General features: G+C 44.4%; 2 protein-coding genes across 2 annotated transcripts; one reads left to right on the forward strand and one right to left on the reverse strand.

Moving 5' to 3' along the window:
- Nucleotides 1–298: 298 nt before the first annotated feature.
- Nucleotides 299–11317, reverse strand: EARS2 (glutamyl-tRNA synthetase 2, mitochondrial). The gene is made up of 9 exons (XM_026650724.1): nucleotides 11034–11317; nucleotides 8527–8682; nucleotides 7088–7277; nucleotides 6124–6596; nucleotides 4658–4766; nucleotides 3808–3961; nucleotides 2591–2721; nucleotides 2247–2382; nucleotides 299–1466 (listed from the first exon to the last, which is right to left on the reverse strand). Exons 1-9 carry the CDS (start codon nucleotides 11176–11178, stop codon nucleotides 1383–1385), a joined length of 1578 nt encoding a protein of 525 aa, XP_026506509.1. The 5' UTR covers nucleotides 11179–11317; the 3' UTR covers nucleotides 299–1382.
- A 345-nt stretch (nucleotides 11318–11662) lies between these two features.
- Nucleotides 11663–23207, forward strand: UBFD1 (ubiquitin family domain containing 1). The gene is made up of 7 exons (XM_024217852.2): nucleotides 11663–11726; nucleotides 12116–12397; nucleotides 12515–12723; nucleotides 13925–13990; nucleotides 14168–14273; nucleotides 18093–18175; nucleotides 19868–23207. The coding sequence occupies exons 1-7, from the start codon at nucleotides 11699–11701 to the stop codon at nucleotides 19976–19978; spliced, it is 885 nt and encodes a 294-aa protein (XP_024073620.1). The 5' UTR covers nucleotides 11663–11698; the 3' UTR covers nucleotides 19979–23207.
- The last annotated feature ends 2324 nt before the right edge of the window (nucleotides 23208–25531 follow it).

Genomic DNA, 25531 nt, shown 5'->3' on the forward strand with positions numbered 1-25531 from the left:
CACTTGGACATTGAGGGGGAGCATACAGTAGCTTGATGTTCCCTAGAAAGCACCTATCCATGATAATCCAATATTTCCAGAGAGAAAGCTACTACCCACCCTTCTGAAAACTGATTAATAAGAATCCCCAGAGCCTTCTGGTCTCATCACTCAGCATCATATTCACATTTAAACATTTTGCAGGTCAAATTTCAAATCAGGACTTCAAGCAGTATTTTTGTATAGTCTCTTACACAACACAATACACATTCTCACTCGGATCACTCAATTCCCAACCTATCCCATGGTTTATAGAGAACTTACTACATGTAAAACCAAGCAGCGCCGATGTACAGATCTTGAATGACCTGGACACTTCCCCACCTCAAATGCACTCAAACTGCTGAGAGAAGGCCACAGTAAAACATTTACAGATTTTTAATATAGGAAAGAGTTACACACTCACTTCACATTTAGACACAGTTGTACAAATGTGCCCGTTTTCTCTGCTGCGTTAATGGGGCGGGGTTTGTGGGGAGGCAGGTAAGATTACTTGCAAGGAAAGGATCCTGCGTCCCAATTTCATGTCAGAATGAAAGTGCATTTGTCCAAAAAAGGGGCTTTAAAAATCAAATTGCTAACTGGAAATGACCATGTGCACTGTGATATTCTAGCACCGAAACTGCTGTTCGTTATCTTTTCCTCGGTCCAGTTCAAAAACAAAAACATCAGGGACTTCTTTAAAAAATAGAATTAAGTATTCATGAAAAATGCAGGTTACAGCGCTAGAAAGAAAAGTCCTCGAGTCACCCACAGAACAGAGACAGTGGAAAGTGTACACTTCTTTCACACAACAGTCCCCACCAACATGCATCAAGCCAGACCTGGAAGGGCATTTTGTATGGCTAAGGAGATCAAATCTACATTGCCCATTTACATGTGACCTCTCTGCTCATATTGCCAATTGGGGGCTAATTAGCATCAGCTGTGATGGTTTCTGGGTCATGTGGACACTGCTGGTGGCTTATGGGAAATCAAACAGCCATCAGAAGTAACCACTTTCAGTCACTGCCAAGCTAGACTTGAACATACAGTTAAGATGAAGGACTCCATATCCCAATCTGAATGCCAGCCTGGTCCCATGAGATGAAGACAATGAAGCAGGTTTGAATCTGAATTCAGTTGCACCCCTTATATGAACTAGGCTATGCCTCATGAAGACACACAGAGATCTGCAAGTGTGCTGATGGCACTCTCACAAATTCAGCACGGTATAAGGCCCAGTTCCTCTGAAAATACTGTGACCACAGAATTTAGGCCGAGGTACTGAAGAACACATGGGGCTCGGAGTATCTGAAGGGGAGTGCTGTCTGCTGGAGCCATTCCCTCTAGGAAGCTTCTTGCTAGTTGGAGAGTGCCTTCTTTATCCGTTCACACACTTCTCTAGGTCCCAAGGAAACCATCATCTCAGCAACACTTGGTCCGTGCTGAAAACACACACAAAAGACATTGCACAAGTGAAAGCCAGCACTCTGTTGTTCTACTCACATTCCCACACTGCGCTCATCACAACGCTATCAGAAGTTGGAGTTTTTTATGTTTCTCCCTTGGTAACATCCAGTGGGTACAAGTCTGTATCACTCTATACTGGAGATGACTGAATGATGAGTTGTCAGTCACCTGCGATTAAAATATCCTGAAATTTAATATAAGACTCTGGTTCTGTCGTCTGGGAAGAAAAGTCCGCAACATCAGGCCAACTTCTCTGCTGGGGTAGCGCCATCAAACTCAGAGGATTTATGCCACGAGAGAACTCGCCCTGGTTTTTAACAATCATTTTGGACCAATGGAGGAATTTATTGTTGGTTACATTATGAACCATGACACACACGAACCCAAAAGCTGACAACGCCCCTTACAAACAAGCCAGCTGCCTTTCCAACCACAGGTTTGCAACTCTAGGGGGATGGCTTGGTACCTCTTGCCTTTCTTAGCATCCCTCTCTGCCAAGGAGCTTTTTTCACATTAGCACGATGTGGTTGGAAAGGCAGCTGGCTTGTTTGTAAGGGGCATTGTCAGCTTTTGGGTTCTTGTGTGTGTCATGGTTCATGATGTAACCATCAATAAATTCCTCCATTGGTCCAAAATGATTGTTAAAAACCAGGGCGAGTTCTCTCATGGCATAGGCTTTTCGGTGCTAAATCTTGTGACCAGAGAGCAGGCTGTTATCACTGGATGGGAAGGTCTCAACTTCAAATGGCTTTTACCTGCTGTCCACTGAGGGCCAACCGGAGGAGTTTCATCATGCTGCTGTACTTGGTCCCTCTTATCTGCTCCTGTAGGCCTCTCAGGTCTTCATTTAACCCTTCTGTAGTCAGAGCAGCAGTCTGCCCTTCCATCAGCCTTTGGGAGAGAAGATGCCCTCTCAGTCTAGTGACACATGGAAGTGAGGCATTCCCGTTGACAGTAGGAGCTGCCCCAAATGACCCTTTTGCATACAACCAAACTATTGCTTTTAGGAGACTAAGCACTAACTCAGCAGCACCAGAAAAACAGTTCGCTCCGATAGGCAAGGGATTATAAAATGATGCCAGAGATCTGAAAAACTTACCCTATGACCAGCTTTCCTATCTCATCCACTTCTGCTGAAATGGTTTGCAGCTGCTCTCGGGACACTGAGGGCCTGACCCATAAGTAAGAATATTCAGGCGCCACCAAGTTCTTCAGACGGCTTATGTGACCCTGCGGGATGGAAAGAAGGGCTGTCAAGGCAGCTGAGGGAGAGAAAAGATTAAGTCTATTTCCAGCTCGATGTCAGGGTGGCAAAGGGGTCATTCACCACTGCTCTGCACTCTCACCAGTTCAGAGGGCAGAATGCTGACACTTGGCTTGTGTAGCATTTTACACCCACTTTCCACTGGCGTAAATGACAATGTACGTGCTGGGCAACAATGAGTCAGGGTAAGAGGCCAGCGGTAGAGCAAGCAGGCTGAGTCAGAGCAGGACTCTACAAATGGCTCCCCCCGCATTCACTCGCTGATTCACTGAGGGCAGAAGCAGGAAGTCACATGAGTAATTTTGTATTTGCTGCCACAGTGAAACCACACTTTCAAGAGCCACGGTATTTCCTGCCTTACTAGAGCAAGATGTGCAGTGACCCCTAAACCCGCAGTGATCTCAAGGGGCTGGAGTGTAGGAAACCAGGTGGTCTTGCTCATGTAGCATTAGGCAGGGCCATCATCTCCTCTTCTCCCACCTCAGCCCTTGCTTTGCCACCTCCTTTTAGATCAGGGCTCTGAATTAAGGAACCCCTTTGATTTAACCACAAAGTACCACACTGACATCGTTGGACACATACTCTCGCTATTTAGCCCCAGAACAGGCAGAAGGTAGGCAAGCTTCTCCAACTGCCCAGCCAACAAGCCCTGGAGATAACCAACCTCCTGGGGCAAGAGAAGGCCCATTCAGTCCTTGGTCTCTCTGTTGAGACCACCATCTGTAATGGTGGGTTTGGTGATACAAATGGCTGCTCACTACCTAGCAAGGTCATTCTGCATAGAGACACAGGTCTGCAAAGATAGTGGAGATGCTTAGAGTGTCATACCTGCAACCTGGACTGACTCCACAGCTCCATATTTTGGCATTAAGCAGGGATGCAGGTGCCTGGAACTGGCAGGATAGGACCTCTCACTGTTTGTGAGGCCTTGGAGCTTTAGAGCTCAAGTTCTAGAATTGTCCAGAACCCAGCTGGGTTACCTATAGAGCTTCTGCCCTCCCCACTCTCTACTCCTCTCCCAAAGGGCACTACAGCTTTAATGCTTGTCATACTTTTCTTAGTAGGAGGACTCGCTCCACATAATCCTTCTCTAGAACCTCTCTGTCCACAAGCCGATTGCCATAGACCTGCTCCACCTGCATCTGCAGCTCCATCACCAGCTTTCGTCGTAGCCTCTCATCTCCAATCTGCTGGCTCAGATGAATCCTGCACAGAAAACAGAACCATCCCAATGACTATAGACCTCTTTGGCTTAGACTCAGACTAATGAACATCATTATACAATGTTTACAAAATAAACCCATAGAATCATTTAGAAAAATCCACATTACAGTGAGTGTAAATATTCAATAGTCCTCAATACATGGCTCTGGGAGAAGGTGGGGCACTTCACAGAGGTACATCATTAATAATGATGATTTTTAAAAGGTAATTTCTCACCCAGACTTAAGTCCTTGTATTCTCCTTGCAACATGGCCCATCTAGCTAGGCTTTCTACCATGACCACCACCATAGTATCCAAGCTCCTGGCACATGAATGCTAGTGTGATTAGGTGGTTGGGTCAATTCCCCCCATTTGGTATCTATTCGCAAAATGGTGGATTTCAGGGCCTTGCTCCATCAGCTGAAAGAGGAAGGGAGCAATTGCGCTGAACCTTCCATTGGGTGCAATGGGCAGGACGCGTATATGGAGCTGCTGGAAAACTATTTGCTTTTCAGTAGATGGAGGGGCGCTCAAGGGAGAGCGGAACCCCAACAGTGGAGAATACAGAGAAGAGGTCATGAATGGAATAGCAGGCCAGGGGACCAGGTGGACTGAGTCATCAGGTGAAGCTAAGTACACGGAGGGCAATTTTTAGAGTTGGTTGGAGACGAATAAGGTGCTACACCCAATTGTCATACCTGTTGAATTCTGGGAGTTTGTCAAGCTCCAGCAGGGCTGAGTGGGTGGTAATTCTGCCCACGTCAAACTCCAAGATCAGCTCCTCCAGCGTCCTGCCCATCTGATTCCCTGCAAAATAACCCAACAATGGCATCATGCATTCACTCCTATGGAGAGCTAGTATCACTGCTGTTCATCATAGCCAAGGAAACAGTGACACTGGAGGGTCCCTCCACACCTGCTCAGTGCCAACACAGAGCAGGGGACCTTCTTAAGAGAAAGGCAGAGCCCCCATGGCAAGACTTTGCACAATACCAGTCTCGTCCTGAGAGCAGACTCTGCCAACTTTTCTGCCAAGTCTCAGCTATAGGCAGTGCCCAGGGAATTCCTGCTGTTTTAAACGGGTGACATTGAATGAAGCATTCGAGTAGAAGTGCCATTACCTAACTAATAATTTCCCCTGTATCTCTAACACCTGCCCATGCATCTCTAACACCTGCCCATGCAGCAGTCAGCCCAGCAGTGCCAATGCAGGGTACCCAGGCCATGTCACAGCAGCACTGAATTGTTACAAAGGCTGGGGGGAAAACACTGATTCAGAGCATTACTGCGAAGCTTCATAGAACAATACTGCATCTCCTATGCACCAGACAGCCTGGAGAGGCCCTATGGCTGATTGGAACCAGGGACTTGTCCCTCTGGCTTTTTGCCATTCTGATTCAGTTCTTAAAGAGAAATCATCTTCACGTTGATCAACCCATCAGCAAAAGTGCTCAGAGGGAGAAAGTTTCACCCCCTGGGAAGGGGTTAATTCGCAGCGGGGCTCCTGAGCCACACACAGGAAGTGCTGTCTTGCTGAAACATGAGACTGTTTGAGACTCCTGCAAAATGAGAGTCCGAAGGGGAGTGACTGGCCCAGCTTCCCATGGACTTTCAGGTTAAACAGGCAGGGGAAAATCTTTAATGTAGTGTTTTAAATACTAACCGGACAGCAGAAGTGTCCTTAACAGTCCCCAGAGGAGCTGCTGCTCCCCTGACACCCCACCTCCAGCTCTTTTCCTTTTACAGTGAAGCTGGTGCTGAACAGACAGTCTTGGGGACTGAAATCCTCTAGCGTGGGTGGAGGGGCCACCTCCCAGATGGGGGGAGCGGAGGGAGAGGGTTAATCTCCATAATCCATTCCCTCTCTGCTGAGATTGTCACTGGGTGGCCGTTAAGATCTGGACCTCTGCCCACTAGGAACTGGACTCAATTTTAAACAGCTCCCCAGAGGTATCCTGACCCTCTTCACTCTTGTGGGGACTTTAGAGGAGCTGGCAGCATTTTGGTTGTAGAGACCCTTTCTGAGACCTTCCTTTTTGACCCCCTCCAAAGAGAGCTCAGACAGTGCTAAAACATTAATACACCAAATCTTTCCACAAGCAGCAAACGTGTCAAGTAGCCAGACCTAGGGCAGCTCCCAGTGTGTCAGGCCTGTCCCCAGTACCTGCAAATCCAGAGCCGCAGTTGGTGACGATGTCCAGTAGAGCTTCTGGCAAGCAGCCATCTTGAACAAAATGTTCTAGAAAAATGTCTCCCTGCCTTTTGGACAGTTTACTGCCATCTTTGTTCAAGAGCAACGGAAGGTGGCCAAACCGAGGAGGGTCCCAGCCAAAGGCTCTGTAGATAAGAAGGTGCTTGGATGTTGAAGTAAGCCACTCAGTTCCACGCAGAACGTGGCTAATTCCCATGTGATGGTCATCCACCACATTTGCCAGGTGGTAGGTGGGGAAGCCATCCCCTTTTAAGATCACCGGGTCACCTTCCACGGTAGCTACTTCATGCTTGCTCCATCCATAGACCAGATCATGAAAGGGCTCCACACCTTCCTTCAGCCGGAAGCGAACCACGTAGTCAGAGCCCTGCGCCAACTTCTCAGCCACTCGCTCTGAGCTCAAGTGTCGGCACCTGTTGTCGTACCTTTTGGGACAGGAGAGCAACGGTCTTGGGTCAGTACCACTGGCAAAAGGTCAGCTTTTTCTATTCTAGTCTGGATCCTGAGTTCCAATGTCAGCTCCGGCAACAATTCACTCAGGGCTGAGTCAAGTCACCTCACCTCTATGCCTCAGCCCCTCGTTCTGTGAGGTGGTGATAACGTTTATCTACTTACACGCCTCACTGGGAGGGTGAGGGATTGAGAAGCTTGGTCAGTTAATGTGTGTAATGCTCTTTAGAGACAGTGTGTGCTATATAAATGTTAAACATGGTCATTTAGGCTAGAGACTGGGACTTTCTCTTCAACAACAAGATACATTTGGAGCTAAAGTCAAAGTGACAAGTAAGAGCTCTAATTATTCTGAGCTGTTAATGCCTTCAGTGCCCCTGTAGTTGGGCAGCTGGTGTCTCAGAGTCCAATGCCAGAGACGTCTTCACTGGTTTTGCATGCACGCACTCCACAGGAGGCCCCCTACCGTGGTGTCTGCCGATTCCGTAGCGCATCCTTCTTCAGCAGTTCCAGGCGCTGAGGAGTGCAAAAGCAGCGGTAGGCAGCGCCAGTCTCCAGAAGAACCTCGCTGGCTTTCTTATACAGCTCAAGTCTGTGAGACTGCTGGTAGGGCCCGACCGGGCCTCCCCTGTGAGGGCTTTCATCAGGTGGGATACCTGGAATGCCAGAGTTATGGGATTTAACAAGCTCTCAATCCAAGGTAAAGTTTGATGATAGAGCATTCAACAGGGATCAGAAGGCAAGAGTTTTACTTTGGAGTGTGTCCACAGAGCACACTGCTCACATGCAGCATGGGACTCTACCTGGTGAACTATAGCGGAATCTTCCATGGCCCTCAATAGTGTTAGCATTTATAGCAGGGGTGGCCAAACTGTGGCTCGCAAGCCACATGCGGCTCTTTTACAGTTAAAGTGCGGATCATGGAGTCCCACCCCATTCTTCACCTACTAGACTTGGGCGAGGAGAGAGCTCGGGACCTCTGTCTTGCAGGAAGATGGTGGAGTAGGGGCTTCTGCCCAGTGGGGGGGGGGCATTGGGGAATCCAGTCCTGCAAGGCACACCTGCTGGGGCTCAGGGCTTCAGCAGGAGCGGGGCTGAAGCCCTGAGCCCCGGTAGGTGCCTCCCGCAGGGAAGAATCCCCAAGCCTGGGCAGACCTACTCTTGAACTTCTGAAGATTGTCAGATTCGGCTCGGAGGCTCAGTAAGTTTGGCCACCCCTGGTTTATAGTCTCTTTCAGGTTTCCAGTCACTGGCAGGAGAGACCATCACAAACTGGCAAATACTTGAGCAGGTCTAATACATTTCAAGTAGCCGAGTGTGGCGGTATGTAAGTATGGGCACACGCACACACCTTCCTCTGGTAAGTTACACTATCTTCACAGAAATACAGCTGAGATTTTAGAACCCATTATTTTCTCTACTGTAAAGTTATTTGATTACCAGAGTACTTGGAATTCTATCTTTAAATATAAACATGGTAAACAGAATTTACAGTAACACCATCTTCTCAAACGCTCACCATCAATGTAGTATCTTTAAAACTCATCCAAGCACAAAAAAAGGCAAACTCATGCTAAGTTCTCTTAGTTCCAACTCCTGGCCTTTTCGCCAACCTCCCACACACCTCTTTGGGAGGGATGCATCTCTTTCCAGCTAAACATGCATGGGTCCTTCTGCACAGGATAACCAAAGGACATTCACCTAATCATTAGCTAAAGTCTTACTACAATAGGACCCTTCTGGTTCCTAGCCCTTTACGATAACCACTAGATCAATATATTGAATAGCAAGGGACAGTGCTGACAGGATTTTGAATTTTAGTGAGGTTCTTTTTAATAGTAAAACTCTTCATCGTGTAGATTGTTTCAGTAGTTAAGAAGTGAAGTGTACAGACTTGGAAGTTACCTGCCCAATCCAGCATATCCTCTATTCCTTCTGCAGCCCCAGTCACCACGCGACTTTGATCCGTATCTTCCAGTCTCAAGATAAAAGCCCCTTGGTGTTTTCTGGCAAAAATGTAATTGTACAAAGCAGTACGAAGGCCGCCCAAGTGCAAAAAGCCTGGGTTATCAGAGCGAAAGCAGAGCAAGTCAGGCCAAATTAAATACAATCGACAAAGAGGTTTTTCAACAGGAGCTGTAAACTATTGTTTATGATGGCATTTAACACATTATTGCACCTGAACAGCACAGTGAAACAACAAATGGCTATGCAGGCCATTAAAGCTCTGTCTACACTAGGAAACTGAAGCACTGATGACTGGTTTTCAGAAATGGCTTCCCTGAGCTGGTGCTAAATATGGTTTAAATGACAGTGTCCACTGAAGAAAGCCATTCTCAAAACTCTTTCAGAAGGCATAACTAGCTTCTGTCTTCCACTCTGAAACACTGAAGAGTTTTGTGTGGTCTGCACTAGCACTTACACAAGTTCCAGTACTGGTTCAGGGGATCTCGTATTGAAAATTATCAGCAGCTGTTCAATTTCCTACTACAGACAAGTCTTCAAAGAGTAAATATGCAACCTGAGGGTCAAAAGCAATGGCATACTAAAGGCAGGGTGGGCTGTGTGATCACAAGAGTCTGCAGATATTGCCAACTCTGCCCAAACATTTGCCAGTTTGTAATGATCCCATCCTCTAGGAGCTGAGGCAATTAATCGGTGCTTCTAGTTAAAGAGGAAGGAAATTGCCCTCTATCTTATTTATTTGGGAGACTTGTACCGCTGGAGCAGAACACTGCAAGATCTGCTCCTGACTCGGCATACAACATAAACTGCATATGGGTAACTGATCCCTAATGCAACTAATTGCAAAGTGTGATAAGACAGATCTATTAAGGGACAATGTCAGTTTGGTGTAAAACGTACATTTTTTTTTAAAGGTATTTAAATGTTTTGGGAGCCTTCACAGACGAAAAGATGTAAATGTCAAGTATCACAGAAGTGTTTTCATGAATGTTCAGTTTCAGTTCAGAGGGTTTCCCCTGCAACCCACATTAAACAAACCCTTGTAGCAAGCTACAAAAGAGAACCTGAAAACAAAAGGGACTAAAAATAGACCAGTATATTTTCACTGGGAGAGAGTGCTAGTACTGAGCATGCAGAACTAGCCATCTTAGGCTCTGTTACTACAAACCATTTGGCACTGACACACTTAAGTCCATGGGGCTCTGTACAGGCTGAGGGGCTCATACAGATAGAACAGTTTGTCAGATTGTGTCCTTAATTATTTTTAAGGCATCTATTCCTGTGACACAGAAGTGGCAGCTGGTAGTTGGAGTTCCATTCTCAGATCTGCCACAGGCACAGGCCTTGTTTAGATACAAAACTTGTATCAGTTTAATTTTTTTAAATATATCTATTTACTTAAACCACTGCAAATCTCTGTGTGGATACTCTTAAATCAGTTTTCTATTGCTTATATGTATTATAACTTAAACTGAGAAGGAATCAGCTTAAAACTATATTGACACAACCCAGATTTAAGAGTCCATAGAGCCATTTGCATGGGTTTAACTAAATCGATTTAAGACATTTATTCTAGCTCAACTGATGCAACTTCAGTATGTATACAAAGCCTTTGCGTGTGACCCTGGGCCTTTAAACTCAGGAGAAGAGTAATATAAATTAATGGAGATATCCTATCTCCTAGAACTGGAAGGGACCTTGAAAGGTCATTGAGTCCAGCCCCCTGCCTTCAACTAGGAGGACCAAATACTGATTTTGCCCCAGATCCCTAAGTGGCCCCCTCAAGGATTGAACTCACAACCCTGGGTTTAGCAGACCAATGCTCAAACCACTGAGCTATCCCTCCCCCATAGAGCTCTCTCTCACAGGGGCACTGTGAAGCTTATCTAATTGTGTGTGAAGTACTTTGAAAACTTTTAAATTAGAGTTTCTCCAAAAGTGCAAATGCCAAAAGCAGGTGGGTTGGGAAAAGAGCAGAAAATATTATTGATGGGGGAAGGGTTATTAAACAGCAACTTTTAATTTTTTTAAATTATTTCTGGCTCTGTACTAGATAAGTGATTTTTATAGTTTAAGTGAATATTTAGATTCCAAAGGAGTTTCACCATTCTATTTACACCCCCACTCCTGAATCACAACAAATGAGGCTCATTTTTAACTCACATCAAGTTTATCCTCTCGAATATTAGCTACATTTCGGTAGTTTTGGTTTAGTTGTCAGGCACTTTTTGAAAGTCTCAATGGGTGTTTCAAGGAGACATTTACAATTCTCAATCAAATTACCACCACCACCACCCCGGGTGTCCCCCTTCCAGTAGGGCAGAAACCCCCCACCCCCCGGCCAATAATGGGCCATCCCAGTAGGGGCAACTTCCGATGTAGGCAAGGCCAAGAAACTCTAACCCCAACTGCTACCGCCGCCCTGTGCTGGGACTGGGGTCCTTTACCTGTGGGGCTGGGCGCGAACCGCACCCTCACCCCAGCTCCGCAGGGCACATCCCCCGCCTGAGACGACACCCCGGCGCCCCGCGGGGACAGCCAGCGAGGAGCACCCCGCAGGAGGGGCCCAACGCCCCGCAGCGCAGGCGCCATAGGAGAGCCCGTTCCGGCACAGCCAGCATGGCGCTCAGCACACACGTGGGTGCGGAGAATTGCATCCGGGTTTGCTCAGCCAGCCAATCAACTGCACCCCCACACTAGAGGGCGGGGCGTCCCTTAAAGGCGCAGGGTCCCCTTTATCTTACTGCTCCGGCCCAGGCCCTGTTGTCGGGCCCTTCGCCGCGTCTAAACGGGGGGCCGAGCTACAAGCCACTCCGCATTGGCCACTCACAGCCCCACACCCCAACTAACTCCGGTTCCCCCAGGGGCTGCGGGGGTCAGGCTGGAGAAGGGGCAGGTTTTACCCTCGCGCCAATAGCTGGAGCCGAGGGGAGCGGGCTCCGGAGCAGCGAGCGCGGCGGGAGGGCTCGAGCCTAGCCGCCTCTGGTGGCTGAGGCGGGGGTACGGGGGCCAGTAGGGGCCAATCCTTGGCGGGGTACGGGGGCCGGTGGGGGCCAATCCCAGCGCACGGCGTTTCCCAGCACCCCCCGCGGGCGGATTGTACACAATCATCATGGCTGCCGCCTCTGCCTCCGCTGATGGTGAGCGCTGGGGGCAGCCGGGGCAGGGTCCGTGGCGGGACGGGGCCTGGTGCCGGGCTCGGAGGGCTGCCCCCGAGCCTGCCATGGGCGGACAGGGCCCCGGGAGGGAAGGCGCCGCCCGGGCAGCGGGGTGCCGGGACCCGGGATCGGGGGGAGCCCTGGCAGCTGCCCCCCGCCACGGGAGGGGGTGTCCGAGTCTCACGGGCAGCTGCGGGGCGGCGTGTCCCTCCCCCGAGAGCCTGGGCCCCGGTTCCTGGCTGGAGGGCAGCGGCTGCCTTAGTGCCCGTGCCAGGGGACCGGGGAGAGCAGAGCCGCCGGCGGGAGACCTCAAGCGGTAACCGCCCAACGTGCCTCCCTCTGGGCTTGTCTGGGTCTGTTTGTTTCCTTAGAAGTCGATGAACCTGGCATGGAAACAGAAGCTCAGGCGCTGGAGCTTAGCTGTGGAGATGCTGGGGAAAGCAATTCCTCCGCGGCTGGGAAAGCCCTGGAAATGGACCAACTGCAAGAGGATTCAGACATGTCACAGGCTTCAGTCAGCAACGGTGGCGATTCCGAGACTGGGAAGGAACTAGTAGAATTAAAAATCATTTGGAACAAAAATAAATATGATGTGAAGTTCCCGCTTGACAGCACAGGGGCTGATCTGAAAGAGAAAATCCACTCCCTCACAGGTAAAGTGGAGAGTATGCAGCATGCAGACATAACGACTTGCCACATAAGTTTGTTTCTCTTCTGACCACAAATATACTCATGGGGGTTTAAAATGCCCTTTAATTCTTGCCTCTTAGGCCTTCCACCCACTATGCAGAAAGTCATGTTTAAAGGACTTGTACCGGAGGAGAAAACATTACGGGAAATCAAAGTAACAAATGGTGCAAAAATAATGGTTGTTGGTTCAACTATCAATGATGTGCTAGCAGTAAATACTCCCAAAGAAGCTGCTCAACAAGAGGTGAAATCTGAAGAAAATAAAAAAGAGCCTCTTTGTAGACAAAAGGTAAGTGATGTCTCAGTAACTGTTGGCATAGGACAAGGAAATTTGGGCTCGTACAGTTCTTGTGTAACATTGTGTTCTAACCCTTGGGTTCTATTCCACTCTGAAGTAGACTATTTCTTACTTACAATCATTATTACAAGAAGGGGCCAGCATAGATGAGTTCTAACAGAACATATTGGTATCTATCTAGTCCAGTGGAAGCCCTGGATTCGCAAGGACAGTGTTGCACTGGTGACTTATGGAGCTCAGCAACTCAGTAAGACAAATGTTATTAGCAAGGATTCACAAGAGACAGGCTTCATATTCCATTTTTAGTCTACTCTTTTAGGTCAGGTGAGCAAAAATTGGTGGCTGTTCAGTCACTAATGTGAAACAACTTAATGATCTTAGTCCCATTCCTAGCAGTCTAGTTTCTATGTCTCCCAAACCACCTTCATAGTTGGTCCCTTTTTTGGCAGCTTCATCAGCCCAGAGAACACTGAACTCCTCTCACATCTAAAGGTGTTTTTTCCCCCCATAAGAAAGTTCAGCGACAGTGTAAGAAAGCATGCTGTCATGGCTGTGCTGCATCTGTGGTAGGGCTGAATAAAGGGCTTTTAATTCTAGTTGTTTTCAGCCACATATTTTTCATCAGCAACAAATTCCATTAAAAGTTAATGTTCACTGTTGGTTTGCAACTTTTATGAAATATGCTTTTGTCTTTTTATAATCTATCATAGTTCACATTTACTGTACATTTCATCCTTGTTCAAAGGTACTCAGCAAACTTGTCAGTTGCAAGCATGTTTTTTGTTAGTACTAGTGCTCTAATTTATTCTGGTTTTGTTTCTGTGTTACTTTATTAAATCTAGGGATTGTATTTCTGACAGTCATTGAACATAACACCTGATTATTACAATTGTCTTGCTAAGGGATAACTCCTCTGTGATATTAAACTTGTGCCTGGCTTCTGCACACAATAGAAGACTTTTTTCTTTTTTGCATCTTCTTTGGGTTTTGATTCTCACGGTATTTCTTTAGACAGTCATAAAAAAAACCCTGTTGACTTTTAAAACTAACCAGTTTCTGTTAGATAAATGACTTACCCTATTTTAAAAAAATGTTACATAGAGCTATTGCACAGTATTTCAGGAAGTGGTCAGGGGTAAATTAAAAGCTTTGTGTCACGTTTCAGTAGTCTAATTTCTGGTTTTCGTTATAGCAACACAGAAAAGTATTGGATAAAGGAAAACCTGAAGACGTGATGCCTTCTGTTAAGGGTGTTCAGGTAAGTTAAATAACCACTTGGACCACTGTCCTGATCAGGAAATACGCTACCAGCCCATTGTTCATGCTCCCTGAGACTTTTTCCAGATTTGTTTCCCCCTGCTATCTTAGTACTCTATGGCTTTTTCTTGTACATTTTAAGTCTTGCATTTTCACTTTTCGTATTGCGTATTTTTAGGAGCGCCTGCCGACAGTGCCCTTATCCGGCATGTACAACAAAACAGGGGGGAAAGTGAGGCTGACCTTTAAACTAGAGCAAGATCAGCTGTGGATAGGCACTAAAGGTAAGTGACTAAGACTGTTACTCCAGGTATTGACTAGTTGTGTATGTACAGACTAGACTCATAGATTTTAAGGTCAGAAGGGGCCATCATGGTCATCTAGTCTGACCTCCTGCACATCGCAGGTCACAGAACCTCACCCACCCACTGCTGTAATAGACCCATCACTTCTGGCTGAGTTACTAAAGTCCTCAAATCATGATTTAAAAAATTCAAATTATGGAGAATCCACCATTTACACTTGTTCAAACCTGCAAATGATCCGTCCCCCACACTGCAGAGGAAGGAGAAAAAACCTCAGGGTCTCTGCCAATTTGACCTGGGGGGAAATTCCTTCCTGACCCCAAATATGGCAATCAGTTAGACCCTGAGCATGTGCGCAAGACTCACCAGCAGGACATCTGCGAAAGAATTCTCTGTTGTAACTTGGAGCCTTTCCCCTCCTAGCATCACGTCTCCGGCCCTTGGCGATATTTGCTGCTAGCAGTCGCATATCGGGTACATGCCATTGTTCGCAGTCCCATCATAAAGACCAGTTTCAGTCAAGAATAAACTTTATTAAAGGAATAGTTCCTGCTCTTTTTATATTAATCATTCAAAATCAAATGTTCACTCTGTTTCTTTCCCAGATAGGCTTTCTTCAGGTGGCTGAATATTACAAAATATTTTATGTATTTGTACTTGGAAAGCTTGAGTTTATTTGTTTTACTATGCCATAAATAAGGTTAAGATTTCGTCATGGTTATTTTTAGTAAACGTCACGGATGAGGGGGGCAGCACCCACCACCCACGGGAGCTCGTTGCTCCGGGGTCCCCTTCCACCCGCAGCAGCTCGGAGCTCCAGGGCTGGTGCCTGGGAGATCCATGACCTCTGGGACATAATCTTATTCTTAGCCATAACTCTCAATTGTGGATTATAATACTTAGCATTCATAACATTTCTTATCTTCAGAGCACTGCATAAGCAATTTAATCCCCACAGCACAGGGAGGCTCAGTGACTTATCTAAGGCCACAGAGAGTCTCTCTCAGAGCTGGAATACTGCTAGGAATACTGGCACCACTCTCATTATCTGTTCTAGGAACTGAAATGAGTTGGGTGACTTGTTTCAGGGCTGTGCAATTGCAATCTAGTTTAGAGAAGACAGCATGTGCCACTGCAGGGAATTCAATTTACAATCTTGAAGACAGGCCAGCAGAAGCTGACAGTGCTGTGGAGATAGCACAGTATGCGGAGGACATCACTCTCAAATAACCCCTTTGCTTCCAGATAACTAAAGGAATCCATGCCTTGCTCCCCTTGGCCAGAACGGGATGATGCTGCAAAGATGGGGGAGAGGAATGGGGGGAACTTGTTGTCTGAGTAAGAGAGCTTAGCTGGACTGTTATGCTAGCTTGGATAACAATTTCCTGCTGCAAGATGATAATAATTAATACTTATATTGAGATTTGCAAACATTAGCTCCCATGCAGCACAGGTCTTCTTCCAAAGCCTAGCAGAAACCACTGGCTAGGTTCTGTGGGCCTGTGATGTCCAGGAGGTCAGACTAGATTACCATAATGGTCTCTTATGGACTTAAAATCTATGAATTTGTGGCACCAATCCTGTGGCAACACCCAGTACGGTGACTTCATTTTTGTTGGGCTAAATGATTGATGGAGAACTAGTCCTATTACAGCATGGGCTGGGTGTTGGTGCAGTCAAGTCTGAGTTGCTCTCCATTTCATTACTGATAGGTGTGCTCTATTGGCTAATTAGTGTTTGAATAATTACTTACCTTTCCCTCTGCTACAGATTTTGAGGATTAATATTTCTAAAGCACCTTTTGATCCTAGGGCAAGCAACTTCCCCTGGCTGTGCCTCACTGACCTGTCAATGTCAGAGATGTTATGAGAAGTAATCAGTTAATGTTTGGAGGATGCAGAATAAGTGCCAAGTAATTTGCTCAGTAAATGATCATCCTCCCATCAATTTGATTGGAATTGGCCTGACAGCCATAGGGTCAGAGTAATTATTGCATTAAAATGGAGAATATTGGTTTACATTTTTGTCTTCTCTATGGTGTAAAAACAAAGTGCCTCTGTGCTGCTGCATTTCCTTATGTATCTTTTCCGAGCAGTTACTGCTTTCTGCATTGCACTTCAAAGGGTGCTCCTCATTTAAGGTGTGCATTGCTTGGCTTATCTTCTATAATTAGAGCTTGTTTTTATCTATGTCCTGTTCTCAAGAAGATGAACTTAGAGTGTCAGACTGACATGGGTGATGGAAGTAGGAGTTAAAAGGAAAGATTTTAGTTAAAAGTCTAAAGGAAGAAGTGAGGACATACGTCATAGATAAGAAATCCGTCGTGAGTCCTATGCTTTAGTAATTCCTCTTGCTCACAGCTAACTACCTAATCCATTATTTTGTAATGTTATCATAGTCATTTATTCAAAATCTCTTGTATTTTCTCTCCCTTCTATACTCTCATTAATATTTCCCTTCCTATCTTTTTAATACCTTTATAATAACCACTAAATGCAGTCTTGTGCTGGAGACAGGACTAGCTCTTGATGGAGAGTTGTACACTTTTTCATAGCTCAATTCTGCAGAAATTGGAAGGATGAAAAGAGTTACCGTATATATACTGTTCATAAGCCGAATTTTTTTAGTAAAAAAGGGAAGCACCAGAGAAGGGGGTCAGCTTATGAACCGGTATAGAGAGGGAGAGGTGGGACACAGCCCCTCCCCCCAACAGAGAGAGCAAGGAGAGGCAGCAGAACCAGAAGGGAAGAGGCGGGGCCAGAGTCTCTCCGCTTCTGGCCACGCTGCTCTCCCCCCAGCCTCCGAAGCAGCTCCGCCACTTGGCCCCACCCCCCAGAGCAGGCTGTGGCCACGCCACCCGGCCCGTCGGAGTACGCTGCGTCCGTGCCGCCCAGCCCAGCCTGCTGGAACATGCTGCGGCCCACTGCCTGGTCTGGTCCGCTGGAGCAGGCTGCGGCCACGCTGCCCAGCCTGCCGGAGCAGCTCCAGCCAGGCCAGAGACATCCTCCCCTGGCCCTTCCCAGATAAGGTGGGAAGGGATGGGATGGGGAGAGTGTGGTGGTCCCGGGCTAGGGATGGGGTCATGTGGGGGGTGGTCACAGGGGTTACTCCCCTGACTCCCAGCTTCTCCCCCCCAAAAAATTTCCCCACCAGTTGCTGTCCTGGCCTGTCAGGGTAAGCAGCTGGCGCACCGGGACACTTTGTTTACTTAGATTTACCTCCGTGCCTGCAGATGCTCAAGGTAAACAAACCATCTCGGCCCACCAGCGGCTTATCCTGATGGCCCAGGAGCCAAAGTTTGCTGACCCTTGAATTATAGGGTCGGTTTATGAATGGGTCATAAAAATTTTCCATATTTACTTATCCATCTTGGGGGGTTGGCTTATAAATGAACCGGCTTATGATCAAGTATATACGGTAATTGTTTTACACACTTAGACCCTGATCCCACATACATATATGTACGTGCTTCACTTTACAGTTGAGTCCTATCAATTTTAATTCGACTGCTCACAGTAGTAAAGCTAAGCACATGCATAAGTGTTTGCAGGATCAGAATCCTATATTGGTTGGTTGAAGAAAATTAGGTTGTCTGGTATTTAGAGGGGCTATCTGGCACAATATGAGTCATCGAAGTTTAGGTGGCAGGGACTGGGTTTACTCTGAATTGCTTGCATGCTGCTACCCCCTGTCCCTCCTCCAGCAGGAGTGTGAGAGATGGTGTCTGAAGTCAATATGAAGCACTGTAGCAAAGCACTGCTGATAGATCAAACATTATTTTTATCCATTTTAATGTAGAGAGAACAGAAAAAATACCCATGGGGTCCATTAAAAATGTGGTGAGTGAACCTATTGAAGGACATGAGGATTATCACATGATGGTAAGTAATTCCTCTGCTTAAGTAATAATGGACTAATAACTCCATGCTAATACATTGAACAAGAGGTTTAAGTTAGAAAAAGGCCAAGGCTGACAGCCTTGAAGGTTTTAAATACTTCTAAAAGGCTTTAGCCTTCAATATTGTCTGCTATTACAGAGTAAATATTCTGAGCAATATGAGCTGAATGCTTGCGATGACTTTGGGATACTGAACCGTTTCTACCCAAGCTTTAAAGCCATTTAAAATCCTATGGCTTGAAATGACAGCACAGCCACTGTCAGAAATGGTTACATTTGGAGTATTTCCTAAAATGATGTATCATTATAGTTGGGGACAGACTTTCAGAAGAGCTCAGCTTGTTGTGTGCAGATTGGATGCTGAACTCTTCTGAAAACATGGCCATAATCCTATCTGATTTTATGCATATTTAACATTTGTCTTTTCAGTTTCTTCCTTTGTAACAACACTTATGTCCCTAACATTGGGGCCAGTAAGAATTCCACATCTTCAGCATTACTTTCCACTAAAAAACTCTGCCAGAACAATCTTTAGCTCAGTAAGAACTTAACTGGCAGTTACAGTAGGAGAAAGTTAGTAGTCCTAGAGTGAACTTCCACCTGATCATTTTCTCAAAATAAACACTTTGTGGTGATGTTCCTTTGTCAGAAAAGAGCTTAGCTCTTGGTAGGTTACTGTTGGTATTACACCTCGACTCCGATATAACACTGTCCTCGGGAGCCAAAAAAATCTTACCGCGTTATAGGTGAAACCGCGTTATATCGAACTTGCTTTGATCCACCGGAGTGTGCCGCCCCACCCCCCCGGAGCACTGCTTTACTGCGTTATATCCGAATTCGTGTTATATCGGGTCGCGTTATATCAAGGTAGCGGTGTACTTCCCCATATCTGATTCTGTATTAATTCCTGTTGCATTCATCTTCTCTACTTGCCTCAGTGGAGGTAAAGAATTTTCCCACCGTCCATTTTAATGTATTGAATCTCTGAAAGGTTGGTAATGTGTTTAGGAAAGTGATACATATCAGGCAAGGGTAATGTTGATTCTGCTATGGGGCTTTTTAAAGTCCAAGAGTTCCTTTTTTTCCAGTTGAGGCTTTTCTTTTAAAGAATATCACTGTAACTAAACTTTGTAATGTTGAGAGAAGTTTCTTAGACAGAAATTCCACTTCTCCCTTTGTGGGAGGAAAGGGGAAAATGCCCTGAGCAAAAAATTATCTGCAAGAGGAAGCTGTTCCATGCCTTTTCCAAACGTTCCATTTGTGATCACTCAGATGGAAGAGCAGCCTCTTCAGATTAGGGCATAAACTATTGCTCAAACCACAAGGATAGAGACTGTTGCCACTTCGTAGTTCTCTCTCCTATTTACATCAGTCATAATAAATAGATAATGGTATTTAACATTTAAATACAAAATACTTGCTGAAACTTCAACTGCTACAATGCAGCCATCTGCCTCAGCCCTGTGCACTGAGTTAACTGGCTTAGATTTTTTTCTAGGAGTTGTGCTGCAGATTCTGCTCTGAGTATGAGGTAGGGGCATTTGGAGGAGGCAGTAGTCGCAGTAGATTAAATTAATTTCAGAGTAAATGAATTGTCCATCCAGATTGTCTGACACCATTTGTTCTGTTTGTTTCCAATCTGTAAATGCTACCTGTTGTCCTTTTAATTTTGCAGGCATTTCAACTGGGCCCTACAGAAGCATCTTACTACTGGGTTTACTGGGTACCTACTCAATATGTTGATGCAATCAAAGACACAGTACTGGGCAAATGGCAGTATTTTTGAAAGCACGCTCACCTCTGGCACAGGAGACTGACACAAAACAAAGGACACTGCTGGGAGAGGCCTCCGACATCCCTGGATTTGACAGTCCTGGAACTTTATTAATAAAATATGATATAACGAGGCATTGACGGAAGCCAGAGGTGATGTTCTTTCACCATTAGTTTACTTTTAACTTAAAAATTTCAGCATCCCTTTTCTGCAGTCAGCTTCAATCATATTTAAAGTAAATACAATGGAAATCAATAAATCTCAATTAATAAAACATTGTGTGTAATACACTTAAATCTGCTGAGAGTAGATCTTCCAATTTAGTTTTCAGAAGAAAATATTACAATGTATTGTTGAAGATTTTTTACTTGATTTGAACAAAAGACAAATATTTTCATAATTCTTCAGTTACAAACAGACTTAATTTAGTTATTTGGTTGTGATTGAGAGTTTGAAAACCGTTTTTAAAAATTTTTTTAAACAGTATGCAAAATTGGGGTTTAGTAAGCCATATTACACTGGCCCTTTTATTTCAGGTTTCACTTCTTTTAGTAGCAACATTTTAACTTTTTTTTAAACCCAAAGATTCCCAGTTCCTCTGTTTTTTATACCAGCAGCTCTGGGATGATGCTTGCAATGTTGCATATTGGGAGCAGGAAGATACCACTGTAGACTTTCTGTAGCCAAGATGGCTTGGTGCTGCTTATATCCCATTTCATGCAATTTCAGTCATTCTTCGTTGCTTGCATAGCTCTGTCCCTTTGTCTCTTTCAGGGGGATTCTGTTTCTATGAGCATCTTCTTTACCTTTTATGTTGGGGTCCAAAATCCTATTGCAGCAAAGTCGTAACACTGACCTAGTTGGCTGAGTTAGTATTGATTTTTCAATCTGCACTCTGCAAAGGACTCCTGGAGTCAGTGCACTGCAATTGTAACAAAGATGATGCTAAAGGAAGTGAACCAAAGAGACCTTCCTATTAATTGTTGGGATAAGCTGGCCAAGATGCCACTTGATTTGGATACTGCATAAATAGGGTAGAGTAGTCAGTCCTTTGTGATCTGGGTTTGAAAAGTCCTAGTAATATAGTTCAGTGAGTCTTACGAAGTTTTGTATATGCACCCGACCACTGACCTTTATCTTTAAAGGGTAAAGATGGTAAGGCTACATTTCAGCTTTTCTTTCCTCAAGTTTCCAACAAATTATTCTAGTCCTTTACCCTAGTTCTTTCTGAAGTAATGTTCCTCATCTGTGGCTCATGACATTTTGCCTGTCAACTTAGCAGTTAAGTTAAAGTGCCATTTATCTCAGGTTTTCTAAGTGGACCCTTTCAGTCCTGGAAAGGTTCACACCCTTAACGGATTGTATTGCACAGCAAGGCTGAATCAGTCCTGCTATCCGTTTAACCTGCATATAACAGATCACTGTTCTGATTTTTAGCTCCTGTTTTTTTAAAAAAACACTGTACACTTCTTAGTATTGTTTGATACGTGTAGTTCAAAATTTTGTGAAATTGATAGGGAAACATCCCTCTCTAGCAAAGGCTAAATTGAACATATTCCTTGTCTCTATTTCATTGTATTTGAAATAACCATGTTGAAACTCAGCAGATACAAATTCCTGAATGAGTATTTTTATAAAGATAGATGGGGGGGAGGGGGTCAGTTAGGGTGATGGCTTTTTTTTCAAATCTGGTGGTTGAAAATCCATTTGGATTAAGGTTCTCTGTCTGCCTGTAGACTATTGGTGGCAACATAATTTTGGTTCTGATTTGTCTTTCCAGTTTGAACATCCCTACAGTATAAATCGGTGTTAAAGGTGTTCTTCTCCCCTTGTTTATAAATTGGTCACATGCATGTTACACTTGTAGCTTGAGATACTTCCTTTTCATATGAAAACTGGTACTAATGTGTCTTGCCATATAATATATACATTGTAACAGGGATAGTTTTGAAGTAGTACAATGTCAGTTTCCTAGGACAACCTCTGAAAGTTCTTAGCAAGTACATTAATTCTGGTAATAGAGTTGCTGTCAGTTCCATTACCTTTGAGCAATATGTAAAACTTAAATGCAGATATCATGATTTTTATTTTCTAATGCCCAATTTTAGTATTAAGGCTAAAACTGCAGTATATGAAGGAAGGTGTATGTGCTGTACCTACACCAGACACTACCGCACTCTACATCAGTGCATAGCAAGAGGCAGTGACACACATGTAGCATTTTCTGTCCCTCATACTCATTCACCTACACCCTCACCCAGCCTTGCTGATTCAGCGACTATCAGCTTCCACTCACTGCCTCACTTACCCCTGAACTTGTCCATAAACCCACTTGTGTTCCCTTTCCTGTGCTTTCATTGACTTCTCATTTGAAAGGCCCCACTGCATTCTGTCCTGTTTTGCAACTCCTTCTAAACACTCCAGTGAACTCAGTGTTCACACTCAATAATGTGGCTGAGCGCACACTACCACCAGTGCTTGTAGTTCTGTGGTAGTGTGCACATGCGACCTCACCACGTCCAAGAGAGCAAGGGCACGGAATCCAGTGTAACATTTCATGTTCCTGTTTGCTCCTTCCCTGAGGCCTTTATTGATTCTACATCCTGTGCCTGGTAAAATAGATCACTGATATTTAAAAGGACACTGTCAGTTAAAATATTCTAGATCTTTACTTGTGTTACAAACATTTTATATTATTACAAATGAAGAAAAATATTAAATTCAAATGTACTTGTCCCTGTTTATGTTCCTTGTTTCCTTTTTACCTTCATCTGATTTAGAACATGAAATCCGTTGAATTTTTGTTCACCCAATTTTACTTTCAGATTCTAAGGGTAGTTGTTTGGGTTACAACACAGCAAGGGGAGATGTGTCTAACCTGTTTTCATTGTTGGCTTTGGGTTTTTTGGCTATGTTTATTGGTTTGGGGTTTATGAAAGTTTCTTAAATTCAACCTGAAATATTAATTTTAAAGTTGACAGTGCTCCTTCAAGTTATCTCAACACTATTTGGAGTGACATGAAGCTTTGTGTCTTCTGGTATTACCTAAAAAAGTAACTTAGGCTATGTCTACACTAGCACTTTTATCGGTAAAACTTTTGTCAGTCGGGCCTGAAAAAACACACCCCCAACCGACATAAATTACATGGACAGAAGTGCTGGTGTGCACAGCGCTGTGTCGGTGGGAGACGCTATCCCACTGACATAGCTACCACCGCTCGTTGGGGGTGGTTTAATTATGCCGGCAGGAGAGCGCTCTCCATTGGCATAGAGCGGCTACACGGGAGACCTTATAGCAGGGCAGCTGTATCGGTACAGCAGTGCCGCTGTAAGGTCTTTAGTGTAGACATAGCCATAGTTAACTTTGTTCATAAAAACCTAGGAATACACAATAACTTCAGCATACGTTCTACAGGCTGCTGAGTCCAAGTTCAAGAGCCATTTGCTACTCTGTGTCTTTACACTGAATTCTCCTTATGTAACCATGGGAAATTCCTTGTTGGATCCAGGTTATCCATTGGTCCTAAGAGCCCAAGGAGCACATGGGCAGTGATGGAGTAAAAGAGTACATTGGTATATCCTTACGTAATAAAATCATTTATTACAAAATAAGTGTTAGAGGTAAAGTACTAATAAAATATATATTTCTAGATTGGCTGAATAAGATTGTTGAAGATCATTCGTATAGTCCTTCCGTAGTGAGTTTGCAATAATTCTTAATTATGCTTATGAACAATACAGAAGTTGAGTTCCTTCAGTTATTTTCACATTACACCCTTTAATAGGGGGTTCTGTTCCCTATTCTAAAAGAATGTAATTCCTGATTAAATGGGATATAGCACCCCATAATTAAGTAGTAGCGTAGGTGCTTTGCCCCACTTTTATGGTTACTGGCAAGCAGTGAAAGTATTTGGAATGCAAGTAAGGATATTTTTGGTGGGAATGAGGAGGAAAGTATTTCCATGCACACAGATCCTAGATGCTTTTCATATGTTGTCTGGCCAAAGTATCCATTTTAGCTATTCTAGGTGCCAGTACTTCTTTGAAGTACACTAGCACCAACCCATGTAAGTGAGGAGCCTCACTGAAGTCGAACACCTCACGGTGCTGGAGCTGGTGCTACCGTTACTGATGTAGTACAAGCCCTTCACTGTATTACTTTTGATCTTTCCTTGCCTGGATTTCTCATTTATCTCTGCTTGTTTTGATTATAGTATTCGCTCCATAACACTCTGCATCCCAAGTGTAAACACCTTCCTGATAGTATTTGCAAATCAGTACAATAAATGTTTTTAAATTTTTGCTAGGCACAAATATCAACTACATCAATTCTTATGCTCAATCATTTTTGTATGAAGAATTTTTAATACCTGTAGGTTTCCCATGTTAAGTTCAACCTTAAAGTAAATCATGCATTTTTCTTAGCACCAGTAAGTACATCTCAAAGATAGTGTACTACTAGCTAGGATAAGGATGCTCTTGTGGTGGTTAGTTGGGCAAAGTCACAAGAGAAAAAGAAAAACTGGTTCAGGGGAAGGATTAGTTAAGAAACTGATAACCTGCAATACTCTAACTTGTAGCACATGCATACAACCTGATAAATTATGTAGCTGTTTCCACACATTGTATCCATCATTTCATATGATAAGGGCCAAAGATAAAAAGTTCATTTGCAATGCCATTTATATCAAAGGTGCCATATTTTGGTGGGGTTTTCTTCCTTTTTCTCTTTTACCGGACTCCAGCTTTACCTCAGAATAATTGCTGATGCAACTATCCGGGCACTGGCATGTTCTCCTCAGAGCACATGCTCTGTACTCTGTGATCCAGTTGGTTGGTGTGCCAACTCAGTGGTACAAGTTTTGCTTTCAAATTCTCCTTTCACTGTTTACTCCTCTCTCTCTCTCTCTGTCACTATGCTTTCCCAAGGCACCTGTTTCATTTGGAGATTCATACTCTAGACTTTCACTGCCTGATAGGAGTTGATTCTTTATTATGTTTATTGTCAGGGTCACTTTTATTATACTTGAGGGAGGCCAGGATCGCTGTAGCAAGTCATATGTAGAACACATGGTCATTTTACCTTCCAGCAAAAGATTTCCTTTGTGTGGCTCAAAGAAGTTTACTATGTCTTACCCATATTCTAGGCAATTCATTCTTTGGTTCTGTATGTTTAAAAAAAAAAAAGACCATGTTTAAGTTTTCACTGCAGAATTATTATAAAATGGAATATGTAAGTACCATATTTATGGTATTTTAAAATAATCTATTACCTATTTTGGAGGAGGGGGAGATGACAAATATTTAGTCTTAGATTTGCACTGCTGGATTTTTTTAAGCGTAACCTTGACTGGTTATCCTATTGTTTTATTCTGTAAAATTAGTCTTATCTATTAAAGTTTGATAATTAAGCATTCTGTGTTTTGAGTGATTTACATTCTACACACATTATTTCCTATAGAAAATAGAATTCAAAATTAATCTCTGTTAGAGAATGACTTCATATGTACCAAGGAGAGAGGGGGACCATAGTTATCATCTAGTCCGAGCTCCTGTATAACACAG

This window comes from Terrapene carolina, unplaced genomic scaffold, assembly GCF_002925995.2.
Source record: "Terrapene carolina triunguis isolate 2854851 unplaced genomic scaffold, T_m_triunguis-2.0 Scaffold93, whole genome shotgun sequence".
In the NCBI taxonomy this organism is placed as follows: Eukaryota; Metazoa; Chordata; order Testudines; family Emydidae; genus Terrapene; species Terrapene triunguis.

Coding starts and splice junctions, on each gene's coding strand:
- EARS2 (XM_026650724.1), bottom strand. CDS start 11,178: ATGGCGCCTGCGCTGCGGGGCGTTGGGCCCCTCCTGCGGGGTGCTCCT. Junction 6,597..7,087: donor CGGAATCGGCAGACACCACG/GTAGGGGGCCTC, acceptor CTGTCCCAAAAG/GTACGACAACAGGTGCCGAC. Junction 2,383..2,590: donor ATAGGAAAGCTGGTCATAGG/GTAAGTTTTTCA, acceptor TCTCTCCCAAAG/GCTGATGGAAGGGCAGACTG.
- UBFD1 (XM_024217852.2), top strand. CDS start 11,699: ATGGCTGCCGCCTCTGCCTCCGCTGATG. Junction 11,727..12,115: donor CGCCTCTGCCTCCGCTGATG/GTGAGCGCTGGG, acceptor TTGTTTCCTTAG/AAGTCGATGAACCTGGCATG. Junction 12,398..12,514: donor GAAAATCCACTCCCTCACAG/GTAAAGTGGAGA, acceptor CTTGCCTCTTAG/GCCTTCCACCCACTATGCAG.